General features: G+C 41.2%; 1 protein-coding gene across 1 annotated transcript in view; it reads right to left on the bottom strand.

Moving 5' to 3' along the window:
• Positions 1 to 13,630, bottom strand: part of polg2 (polymerase (DNA directed), gamma 2, accessory subunit) — a 98,519-nt gene that overhangs the window by 83,530 nt on the left and 1,359 nt on the right. The window contains exons 2-4 of the mRNA XM_059653857.1: positions 12,814 to 13,409; positions 1,965 to 2,094; positions 1,061 to 1,166 (exon numbers count right to left, since the gene is read on the bottom strand). Coding sequence (XP_059509840.1) covers positions 1,061 to 1,166; positions 1,965 to 2,094; positions 12,814 to 13,333 — 756 coding nt within the window. The 5' untranslated portion in view covers positions 13,334 to 13,409. The remainder of the gene's footprint in view (positions 1 to 1,060; positions 1,167 to 1,964; positions 2,095 to 12,813; positions 13,410 to 13,630) is intronic.

Genomic DNA, 13,630 nt, shown 5'->3' with positions numbered 1-13,630 from the left:
TTCACACTGGTGCAGAAAAAGTTGTCAGTATCACATTTGGTGAATTAATTAGGAGTATGGAAAATAATTTCTTGCAAATCACAATTGAGGTAATCTTCATAAAGGTAAAGCTTCCATGTATTTTGGCACACAATATGCCAAGGCAATTTCATTAGCTTGGAGTCTAACACCACATGGAGCTGGAGGAACACAGGTCAGGCAGCATTAGAAGAGTAGGAAAGTTGATGTTTTGGATCAGGACTCTTCTTCAGAACTCAGTAAAGTCTCTCTGGAGAGAAGAGGACAACTTCTTTAAGGCGGGCATCCTCGGAAGAGGCTTCTCAGTGGAGTTAAGTCACTAGGAGACAGCAAATACTGGATTCAGAGTCTAACACAATGTGGAGCTGGAGGAACACAGCAGATCAAGCAGGAAAGAAGTAGTAGGAAAGTTGACCAAAAACACCAACTTTCTACTCCTCTGACGCTGCCTGATCTGCTGTGTTCCTCCAGCTCCACACTGCATTAGACTCTGACTCAGTCATTGGCTTGGACGTGGTCACAGAATGGAAGATGTTAACATCACCAAGAGTTTTCTGCAAGGCAAGGTAGCCAGAACCAGAATACTAGTTGGATGCTTAAAGCTCTATTTAAAGGTGACCTCAAGTGTGATTTGAAGACAGGGTATACTGATTTTCACACCTGGGAGAAACTGATGATAGAGGAAAATGACAGTGTAACCTATGTCAAGCTGTTAATGTCAAAAGCAACCCACAACACTGGTAAATCGTTTCACAGATAACAGTTGTGGTAGAATCTATTTCACATGAATTGGTAGCTTCAGCCATCTGCAAAAATGCACTGCACAAAGATAGCCGATCCCCAGTGGATTTGATTTGATTTGCTGCGTGTCCAGTATCTGACCCATATAGAAGGATGCTGACAATATTTAGTCAACTATCCTTGCAGGTGAACTGTATCTTCAAATATTACGTCAATAGGTTGGACCATTGTTAACATTAGAGCAATGGAGTGAATAAAAATATTTAATAAATTGTATTCCAGTAAAAACAATCATTGTTACCTTTCTCCACCACAACAAACGTTGGCGTATCCAGTAGTCTAGCCATTGGCCTGAAGTCCGAGGAGAACTAAACCATACTAGCGATCCAATTTCCACCTCTCCCGTTCTTTCAAGTAATGGGAAATTAAAACCATGAGAAAATAACAGGAGCAATTAATTTGTAATTTACTTTTGAATTCTATCATTGAAATAACATTTTTAATTTGCACAATAACTTCACACCACACTCCTTTCTCCTCTCCATACGTTGCATCCTTTGGTTGAAGACTACCAAAACATTGCAAGAGAATAAGATGGTGACAGATCCAATTCACTATTAGTAATTATAAAAGGTGGTACACCTTTTCTTTATAAAACTAAAAGCAGCATTGTGAATTGGAAAAACTAGCTGATGTAGAACATGAAAGCAATGTGGGCGTTTAAAATAAATTAGAAGCTGCAAATCAAGTGATCAAGAGCCTAAAGAAACAATATGGTTTAGAAGAAGCACGGAATATAAAAGTTGGAACATACAGGCAATTACCAGGTACAAACAGGTTCCGCTCCTGAATAAATCTGTAAGTCAATTTGTATGCAAATCAGAACACAATACAGTAGAATATAAAATATGTCTTTGTGAGTATGAGTGGATGTGTATGTCAGATCCTTAAAATTAATACTAATAGGGGATCTCACTTGTAAGCATGAAAGGTTGTAAATAGGACATCCATAAGTCAGGGACCCCCTGTGAGATCCAAATGATTGAAAACATTGCAGCAAGAGAAAAGGTCAAGCACAGATTCACTGCAGCTGAGAGACCGTTAAGAAAAAAAGTCTTATGTTTGGTGATACAGAGATGGCATTTTACAGCTAATCAATGACACACTAAACATGAATCTAGTGTATCTTAAATTACATCTCTCACCTTACTGTATTACATGCAGTTGGATGTTTGCTAGGAGGAGAGGGTTGATAACACATTCCAATTTCTGCCAAACCAAAAGGTAACTTCCTGTTCACAAGATTTAAAGACCTAGTATATTCTTGAATAGCTCCTGTAGAAGATCACAAGAAAATGTGCATTTCAGATTTCAAAAAGAAAATATTCTTTATGATAAGATTACAGAGATAAAGCCTCTCAAATCATGGCTAGCTTTAACTTGAATGCTTATCTTACTTGCCTGATATAAATTAATTACAAGAGATCATGCTTTATTCACTTGTGGAATGTGAGCATCACTGATTAGGTCAGCATTTATTCCCCATCTCTAATTATCCAAATTGCAGTTAAGAGCCACATTGTTGTGGGTCTACAGTCATATGGGCCAGAAATGTAACAACATTTAGTTTCCTTCCTAAATGACTTTAGTGAATCGGATGAATCTTTCTGACAGTCAACAATTGTTTCATCATTAGACCCTTAATTCCAGGTTTTTAACTGAATTCGGGTTCCACCACCTGTTATGGCAGGATTCGTCCCCCGATTGCCGAATTTGCAGTCTAGTGAGAATACAATTATACATGTCTGCATTATTTGCAGTGGCAAATGTTTGAAAACATGGGCAGACATACAGAGGACATAAGAAAATTAGGTGTGTCGATGGAAAAGATGATTTTAGGGTGCATGACTGTGCTGTGGGGATGATAAGTAGTTGGTTTGTGCTGATACTGTGTAACATAAACCAACTACTTATCACCCCCACAGCACAGACATGCACCCTAAAATAATCTTTAGCATCGACACACCTAATTTTCTTAGGTCCTCTGTATGTCTGCCCATGTTTTCAAACATTCGCCACTGCAAATAATGCAGACATGTTCAAGGCTAAACTAGAGATTGTACAGGAGGAGAACAGATCAGATTATGCTCATAGGATTAGATGAGGGTAGTAAGAAGAGGCTTGCATGGGCCTAAGCATTATCCTGGGCCTGTGACGCCAATGACCTACTTCTGTGATGTTAATACAATGTAAAAATATTCTATCCAATGCACCAATGGGCACATCTAGTACAGGGCCATCTATTTACTTGGATGAGAAGGTATGGACAGTGTCCTTTCAGATTTCCCAAAGCCAGAATACTGTGACCAATTGTGGCACATCCTCCGTTGCCATGACTGAACCTATGACTTTCTTGATTTCTATGGGCCAGCAACATAAAGACGTTGACTGAATGATCCCTCTCAGCCTCTTCCAAAGGTCCCCAACATTGTAGATGCCAATCTTCTGCCAGTTCAATTCACTCCAAATATATCAAGAAATAGTTGGAAGCACTGGATACTGGAAAGGCAATGGGCTCAGGTAACATTCCAGCAATAGTACTGAAGATGTGGGCTCCAGAACAGGTTGTACACCTACTAAGCTGTTCCAGCAACGTTACAGCATGGCAACTAATCCAATTTGGTGATGATGGTAGGCACAATCAACAATGCTGTCAAACAGCAGTTCTCAGCAACAACAAAAACAAAGTTGCTGGAAAAGCTCAGCAGGTCTGGCAGCATCTGAGAAGGAGAAAACAGAGTTAACCTTTTGGATCCAAAAGGAAGGGTCACTGGACCCGAAACGTTAATTCTGTTTTCTCCTTCACAGATGCTGCCAGACCTGCTGAGCTTTTCCAGCAACTTTGTTTTTGTTCCTGATTTACAGCATCCACAGTTCTTTTGGTTTTTAGTTCTCAGCAGCAACCCAGTGTGATAGCCAGGTTGGTTCTGTCAGTCCCCTCATCACCAACACTCAGTTGGGGCAGCATGTACCATCACTTCTAAGGTGCACGACAGAAATTCACCAAGAAAGCACCTTCCAAATGCATGACTACTACCATCTAGAAGGACAAGGATAACAGATAAAGGGAACAGCACCACCTGCAGGTTGCCTTCCAAATGATTCATGATCTTGATTTGAAAATTATCACTGCTCCTTCAGGTGTTGCTGGGACAAAATCACTCCCTAATGGAATAGTGGGTCTACCTACAAAAAATGGACTGCAGTGATTTGATAAGGCACCTCCCAACCATCTAAAAAGGCAACCAGAGGCAGGCAATAAGTGCCAGCCCAACCACCAACCATATCCCTTGAGTGAAAAATGAAAAACAAATGCCAATTTTCAACCAGTTCAATTATTTCACATAACAAGTAAAGAGTTAACCAGACATCAAAAGGTTTTATGAGTCCAAACTACATCCAGCAGTTATACTGAAAAAGATTTGCACTCCAGAGCTAGAAGCACCCATAACCAAGCTATTTTAATACCCAAGTATAACCAACACGGAAATGGCTTGGTTCAGTCCTATCCACAAAATGCAGGATAAATTCATACCAACTAATTACTCTCCCTTTAGTCTACTCTCACTCATTGGCAAACTGATAAAAAGTGATAACGTGTACACAGCAATAGCTTGTGCAATAATGTACAAGCTCCACCAAGGTCAACTTGAATGCTGACTTCATTACAGCCTTGCTTCAATCATTGACAAAAGACACATTTTGTTGCAATACCACAACCAATTACAGATTACCTGCCGACCTGTCAGGACTTCCCTCTCAAACAGTACAAATATTATCTTCCATTGACAATAGTATTTCTTACACATTGACCTGATGCTGGCAAGATGAAAAGCTTCAAAAAAAGTCTTTTTTTTAAAAGCAATACTCAAGTTCTAAACTATCAAATGGTGTCTACTGTCAAAAGAGCTGAAGTCTAGAGGTGAGATGCAAGTGACTGCCCTAGGCTTGGAGACAATTTGATTGAGTGCAGTTTCAAGGATCCCAAGCCAAATTGAAGTTAGCGAAAACCAAGAGGAAAAGTCTCTAACTGTCATGCCTAGCACAGAGAAAGATGGTCATAACTGTTGGAGGTCAATCATCTCTGCAGAAGTTCATCAGGACAGTACACTATCTTCAACTGCTTCATCAATGCTCTTCCTTCCAAAGTCTGAAATGGGGATTTTCATTGATGATTACATCATGGCCAACAACTAGTTGAGGTTTCTCATATTCTGAATCAGACTATATTCGTGTGCAGCAAGACCTGGACAATATTCAGGCCTGGACTGCTAAGTGCTTGCCAACATCCATCTCTGTGAAAGGAGAAAAAGCTCACCTTGACATTCAATGGCATCATCATCACTATTACCCATTATTAACATCCTGTGAGCTACCATTGATCATAAACTGAACCAGACCAGCCATATACGTACGGCAGCTATACAAATAGGCCAAATGTTGGGAATGCTATTGCAACTAACTCACATCCAGTCACCCCAAAGTTAGTCCACTATCTACAAGACTCATAGGGGAATAAGAGATTACAAGGTGTGGAGCTGGATGAACACAGCAGGCCAAACAGCGTCAGAAGAGCAGGAAATTTGACATTTCGGGCCTAGACCCTTCATCAGAAATGGGGGAGGGGAAGAGGGCTCTGAAATAAATAGGGAGACACAGGGAGGCTGATCAAAGATGGATACAGGAGAAGATAGGTGGAGAGGAGACAGACAAGTTAAAGAGGTGTAAATGGAACCAGTAAAGTTGAGTGTAGTGGGGAGGTAGGGAGGAGATAGGTCAGTCCAGGGAGGACCGACAGGTCAAGGGTGAGGGATGAGATTAGTAGCTAAGAAATGGGGGTGCGGCTTGAGGTGGGAGGAGGGGATAGGCAAGGGGGGGGGGGAGCAGTTGCAGTCCTTGAAAAACGAGGACACCCGAGATGTATGGGAGTGGAATCCTAGCAGCAGATGCGCAAAGGCAAAGGATTTGGGGATAGGTGGATGGCATTTTTGCAGGAAGGTGGGTGGGAGGAGGTGTATTCTAGGTAGTGTGGGAGTCAGTGGGCTAGAAATGGATATCGGCTTCTAGGTGGTTGCCCGAGATGGAGACAGAGGGGTCCAGGAAACTGAGGGAGGTGTTAGAGGTAGTCCAGATGAACTTAAGGTTGGGGTGGAAGGTGTTGGTGAAGTGGATGAACTGTTCGAGCTCCTCGTGGGAGCACAAAGTGGCGCCGATACAGTCAATGTAAAGAAGGAAGAGGTGGGGTTTAGGGCCAGTGTATGTACAGAAGAGGGATTGTTCCATAATTTCCCTTTACTTGGATGCATGCAGCTTCAATAATACTCACGAAAAACGTAACACCATTTCAGTCAAATAAGTTTTTTGATCAGTATACTATCTAAATTCACCCCCATCACCACTAATGCAAAATGCCAGCAGTGTGTACCACCATACACCATCCAGGAAGCTTGACACCATTCAGGACAAAGCAGCTTGCTTGACTGGGAACTCATTCATCATTAACATTCATTCTCTTTACAACCAATGCACAATGGCAGCAGTGTGCATCGTCTACAAGATGCACTGCAGCAACTTGCCCAAACCTTGTTTGACAGCACGTTCTAAACCTGCAAGTGCAACCAGCTATAAACAGGCATATGGGAACACCATCATCTATAACTATTTTTCAAGCCATACATCATTTTGACTAACTAAATCACTCTTCCTTTTTTCTCACTGGGTCAAATTCTGGTATACCCTCCTAGTAGCACATGCCTGCACTAGATGAACTTCAGTGGTTCAAGATAGCTTGGGGCAATTAAGGATCAATAACAAACTTGCCAGCATCCCACAGAAAAAGGTGAGTTTACCTCAATCAGCGGTAAGTTATGCTGACTTTAGAAGCTTTCTCCTTTTTCCTCATTCATACGTGTTCTGATGTTTTCCTTCACTCATTCTTTCCCTATTCTTCAAAGTGTAAAGTCTTGCCCCCCACCCCCGAGCATTTCAGAGCATTGGAAATCGATGTCAAGTGATTATCAACACAAACTGCAATTGCTAATTGATCTCAACTTCTATCTTTTCAAATTTAGTCAAATTAAACTAATTTTACACTGTGAACGTACATTTTCACAGCTCAATTTCCAATACATTTTAAATTACAAAATATCAACTGATGCAACTGAGATAAATAGCTCAGCAGTGCCATCACCTGGTACTGTACAGGTCTGTTTCGTGTTTTGTTACTTTCCACTATTTTTATAGAACTGGCTATCGACTCTATCCATGCCTCTCATTACCTTGTACACCTCGATCAGGTCACCTCTCTTCCTCCATCTCTCCAGAGAGAAAAGTCCGAGCTCAGTCAACCTCTCCTCGTAAGACAAGCCCTCCAGTCCAGGCAGCATCCTGGTAAACCTTCTTTGCACCCTCTCCAAAGCCTCCACATCTTTCACGTAATAGGGTGACCAGAACAGGACACAATATTCCAAGTGTGGTCTCATCAGGGTTTTGGAGAGCTGCAGCATAACCTCACGGCTCTTAAACTCGATCCCCCTGTTAATGAAAGCCAAAGCACCAAATGCTTTCTTCACAACCTTATCCACCTGGGTGGCAACTTTGAGGGAGCTATGCACTTGAACACCAAGATCCCACTGTTCCTCCACACTGCCGAGGTAACACCGCCTCCTCCACATTAACCCTCAACACCAGTGCCCTGCAAGACTGTGTACTCAGCTCCTTACTATACGCCCGATACACATCACCATATGGCCAAATTTCATCCTAACTCCATCTATAAGTTCACTGACAACACCAAGGTTGTCGACAATACAAGCGCTTGGCAGCATGGTGTGGGAGAAATTATCTTCACAACATTTCTCTCAATTTAACAATACGCACAAAGTCTGTTCTACTGGCTCATCAGTCTCACACTCACTCGAAACTCTGAAGAGTAGGAGAAATAGATTGACAAATCTCTTGACTGAAAGTTTTAGCATTCAACACATGAAAACTGATTTTTTACAAACATTCAGACATTTTCCAGATAAAAACTACAATTAAAAATGAAATTTAAAGGATAGGTTTGTTACTTTCTTTCTGTACATGGGGAGAGTTACAAAGTAAATTTAATGAAAGATAGCAAGTTACCTTGTACTCAAAACTGCCCTTTATTCTTGATAGATACCAAATCAGGTTACTGAGAAATCCACAAAATTCTTAACTGTTTTCTTTTGTTCTTTCACAAGATGAGCACAAGCCACTGGCTAGGCCAGCATTTATTGCCCATCCCCAAACGGCCTTGGAGGTGATAGTGAGCCACTTCCTTGAATCACTGGAGTCCATGTGGTGTAGGTGTGCCCAAAATTCTGTTAGGATAGGAGTTCTGAGAGTGTGACAGTGACAGTGTGGAAATGGCAATACAATTCCAGGTCAGAACGGCACGAGGCTTGGAGATGAACTCGCAGGTAGCATTGTTCCTGTGCAAAGCAAGGCTTTGTCCTTCTAGATTGTAACGGTCACAGATGTGGAAGGTGCGGTTGAAAGAATCTTATGAAATGATATAGCGCATCCTCTAGTTCATAAACATGCTGCCACTTTCCATCGATAGTAGAGGGAGTGAATGTTTTAAACTAGTGAATATGGTGCCAAACAAGTAGACTGTTTGGTGTCAAGCCTTTCGAATGTAATAAGAACTGCACCCAAGCAGGCAAGCAAAGGATATTCCATCACATTTCTCATGTGGTCAGAGACGCAGCTCAAGAATTGGGCTCATCAGCCATGCAAGGAACTACAGAATGCATGACCAGTGACACACAATTTCCCAGGTGGACAATCAAACTCGTAAGCAAGTGATTCCTCACATGCCTTGTAGATGATGAGGTTTTGGAACATCAGCAGGAGTTATTAGCTGCAGAATTTTCAGCCTCTTACTGTATGTTTGCAAGAGAAGGTGTGTGTGGCTGGTTCAGTTTAATTTCTGGTAAAAGGTGAGTTCTTACCTTGTGGGGGATTTCAGCAATGTGACATGTTCTTGTATGTCAAGGGGAGATAGTTAAGTTTCTGTCACTGGAAACGGCAATTTCCAGGTCCTTGTGCAACCTCAAGGTGTCCATGCAGGGCAGAGTTAAGGCGCACATACCTACTACAGTGTAATGCAGTCTACCTTAGGGAGCCAATTACAATCATTCTTAACACATTATTACTCTGGATCCACCTTTACTTCAAATACCGTAGGGAAGCAAACTAGATAACCTTCCTTGGGGATGTTTCAGGTACTCTGATCACCACAATTATTCATTAGCACTGGGGTTATCATGTCTGTGCTGGAATTATAAACTAGCTGCTAATTCTAATGAAACTTTCCAGTGTTTTTCTTCTTAGCCTGGCAGGTTATAGCATCAGGCGTAGATCCAAGTACCACTTAAATAGGTTGAACTGGACAGCAATTTCCAGCTGCATGTAACCTCTGGATGGAAAGTATTTCTCCCCTGCTCCTTGGATCACCTGTAACCCTTCTAACAATCATTTTAAATTTGCATTCCCTGGTAATTGATCTCTTCACCTTGGGGAATAGGTCTTTCTTTTCCATTCTATTCAAGCCCCTAACTATTTTGTACACCTCAATCTGTGTTTCAAGGAAAACAATTCTAGTTTAGCCTAACCAATCTTTCCTCATCACACTTTCAAGCCCTAGGTATCATTCTTTTAAATCTCCTCTGTACTCTCACCACAGCAATAATGTCCTTCCCCAAAAGTGGTGACCAGAGCTGCTCACAAAATCACAGCTGCAGCATAACCTGATGTCTTACGTAGTTCTAAAATTGGATTTCTCTGGATTGAGTTCCATTTGCTACTTTTCTGTCCACTACAAAGTGTGCATATCATCCTGCAGTTGACAGGCATCCTCTTCACTACAAACTACCCAAACAACTTTTGTATCATCTGCTAATTTTACAATTATGTTGTAATTTTCAAACATCTTCTAGTTCTGGAATGATCCCATCAGAAAGGAAAACTACAAATGTAATTCTCCTATTCAAGAAAAAGGGGCACAGAAAGCAAGAAACTATTGGCCAGTTAGCCTAATGGCTGTCACTGAGAAAATGTTGCAAATATTAAAGGAAGTAGTAACAAGAAATTTAGTAAGCCATAATACAATTAAGCAGAATAAATGATTTACAAAACAAAAACCATGATTCATAAATTTAGTACAATTCTCCGAGAATGTAGTGAGCAAGTTAGAAATTTGAGATGTAGTGTATTTGGATTTTCAAAAAGGCATTAAATAAAGAACTAAAATGCTAGATGCCACGCAACATAATCGAGGACACCCTTAATATGAAGGCAGGAGCAGGTGGTGAAGAGGGGAAAGCCTACTCGATCTTACCCTCTGGCTGCCAATAGATGCATGTCTATGATAGTATTGGGAGAAGTGATTACGTAGTCCACGTGGAGGTGGAGTCCTGTCTTCATATTAAGGGTGTCCTCGATTATGTTGCGTGGCATCTACACCACACTAAATGGAATATATCTAGCAACTCAAGACTCAGCACAGAGCCATCTCCTCACTCCCAAACCTGTTAAGTAACAATGAGGCGCGGGTCAGGAGTGTGATGAACAATGAAGGTCATCAGTTTAACTGGGACAGCATAACTATAATAGTCCAAACCAAACATAGAATTGCATGGAAATTCCTAGACGCATGGTTCTCAAATCGTAATGCAATCAACAAACATTCAAAATTAAACCCTATATACAAAGCCATACCGACCAAAACCGTTAACGACTCTACTCACCACTACCAATTTCAATTGGAGTAGAAGAACATTGTTTTATTGGAGGCCTCGCTGATGATATTACCTAGCATTGTGATGAAGCATCTGAACGAAAACAAGTCAGTTCAGCGAGCAAGTCAACAACCTCACCCACAACCTGAGCTACAAATCTTTGCTAAAAAACTTTAAACAGAGCTGAATTCCAGAGGTGAGGTGAATGTGACAGCCCTTGACATCAAGACTTCAGTTGATTGGGTGCAACATCAAGAAGTCCTAGCAAAACCAGAATCAACGGGCTTTAGGAGCCAAATTCTCCAGTAACTGGAGATATACCTGGCACAAAGGAAGATGGTCATGGTTGTCAGTCATCTCAGCTCCAGGACGTCCCTTACAGGAATTCCTCAAGGTCGAGTCCTAGGCCCCAACATCTTCAGCTGCTTCATCAATCAACTTCCCTCCATCATAAACGTCAGAAGTAAGGATGTTCACCAATAATTGAACAGTGTTCAGCACCATTCACGACTCCTCAAATGCTGAAGCAGTGCATGCTTAAATGCAACATGTGGACAATAATCCAGGCTTAGGCTAACAAGTAACATTTGCATCAAATAAATGCCAGGCTATGACGATCTCTAATTGAGACAATCTAACCACTGACCCTTTACATTCTGTTACCATCACTGAACTTGGAATTAGAATTAGGTTTTATGTCATGTGTACTCAAGAGCAACAGTGCAGGAATAGAGTAAACAGCGTACAATGTTGGCACACACTTAGTTACAAAATATCTAGTCACAAATACTAGATGAGATAGAAAAATAGAAAAATAAAGAAAAAAGCTAAAAGTCCTACCTTCTTCATACTATAAATTAGGAAAATGAGGAAATAAAGTTAGAAGATTGACATTAAACCCTTCTATAGGCTGCAGTCGCTCCACACTGGGGCTTCACACAAACAGTCTCGCGCTTCCCCACGGTGGGCCAACTCCAACCAGGCTCACAGGTTGCTGACTGCCATCTCTGACAGTTTGACCACATCAGACCCCAGCCCAATGACTGCCTCACTCCAGGCCTCTAGCCCACTGACTACCAGCCACCCTGCTCCAGGCCCCTAGCCTGCCAGTCACTCCTATCCACTCCGGACCCATCCCCACTATCACCATCCTGTGGGTTATCATTGACTAGGAACAGAACTGGACTTACTGCATAAACGCAATTGGTCTGTCTCCATGCTGTACAACTCTGACTCTTACAAGCATCATCCCTTGACATTCAATGGTATTAACATTACTGATTCCCCCACTATCAATATTTTTGTAGTTATCATTGACTAGAAACTGAACTGGACTCACCACATAAACACAATGGCCACAACAGCAGGTCAGAGGCTAGGAATACTGTGATAAGTACCTCACCCCCGATTCCCCAAAGCTATCCATCATCAACATGACAAGTCAGGAGTGTGAAAGAATACTCCCCACTTGCCTGGATAAGTGCAGCTCCTAAACCCAAGGAGCTTGTCACCATCCAGGACAAAGCAGCTCACTTGATTGGCACTACATCCACAAGCATCCACTCACCCCACCACCAATGCCTATGATACTCACATCCCACAAATGAATAGAAAAACAGGGCAGTTATGGGAGAGAAGGAAAACTCCAGACAATGGTAAGCCATTTCTGACCCACATTTTCAAAGTTAAACTCAACTCCTCTTCCTGGTGATCAGAACTTACAGCCTAGTTTCTTCTTTCTCTTGTTAACCAAGACAAAAGGGCAAAAATTGTTTATTAGTTAGTTTTGCTGATCAAGACTTTTGAATGGTCGTTTTCATTAATTATTCAGTTAAGTGATCAATTTATAGGTTCAGAAGTTTTCATCTCTTGCAGTTTGTTTACTATTCTGTCAAACATTATCTTCCTGAAAGTTGCTCCCTGGCTCCGTGAGTAAGTAAAGAAAATATTGAAACATGCCTGCTTGTGCAAAATCTTGGCCAATTCTGTTCTGAACAGTGGAGAATACAGGCCAAAACTCCTCATTGGACAGTCTTGTCATCCTAGTAATTAGACTAGTTAACCTCCACTGCACTCGATACATGGAAAGTATGTCCCTCCTAGGTAAGTGGAACAAAATTTCTCTCTATCCCAGATGCAGTGTCACCAAGTTCAAAAGAACTGAAACAAGGTATGACAGGTAATGAAAAAGAGTTCAGAAGATTTAAAAAAAACATTGCTGTTATACCTTTCAGGAGATCAGGGCGGACTACAGTGCTCTGCTTCAATACATTGTCTAGTAATGCAACAATTTCTTCCTTCGTCAAGTCTTTGTTGCCTGATGGAACTTGCAATGCTGTAGACTCTACGAGCCTTAGTGATCTGTTATCTGAATTGTGAAAGCTCATCAACTTATGAGGTGTTGCCACTCCAAATACTTGCTCCCTAGATAATACCATTGAGTTCCACCACTCACTAGCCAGGTTCTTTTTGAATTCCATTCCCAAATGTCCATAATTGTACCAACCATTGGTAACAGATTCTTGTGTAATTATATCTCCAGTTATAAAATGCCTACTTTGGCAAAGTTCAATCAGTGCTTCAGTAAAACCAGAAAGAACACTAGATTTATTGCATATTCTTGATACCAGGCAAAGGCCAAAGACCTGCCAATGTTGTTGCAACACATTACTGGGAACCTGCTTTCTCTTTAGGAAAGACTGAAGAGAAAGTTTCATAATCCTCAATTCCATGATAATAATATTCATCTGTAATGATTCATGAAGATGGAATTATTGGAGTGATCTGGAGCCATATTGGCACAAGATATATGTCACAAAACATCTGTAGGAAGAGAAAACAGTGTAAATATAAGGAAAACGTATCCATAGCAAGAAATATGTTTTCACCATTTCAAAAACTGGGTTAAAAAATTTCAGAACTACAGATTTACACACTTACTGCTGCAATAATTAAGTTGTTCAAAGGAGTTCAAAATAAGGTCTCATGAACCACTAAGTATTTTGTAACCCCTTTGTTAATGCCCCAGTGATTACATTTACTGC

This window comes from Stegostoma tigrinum, chromosome 22, assembly GCF_030684315.1.
Source record: "Stegostoma tigrinum isolate sSteTig4 chromosome 22, sSteTig4.hap1, whole genome shotgun sequence".
NCBI lineage: Eukaryota > Metazoa > Chordata > Chondrichthyes > Orectolobiformes > Stegostomatidae > Stegostoma > Stegostoma tigrinum.
Note: the sequence above shows the minus strand (reverse complement) of the source record. Positions and strands in the feature narration are given on the sequence as shown.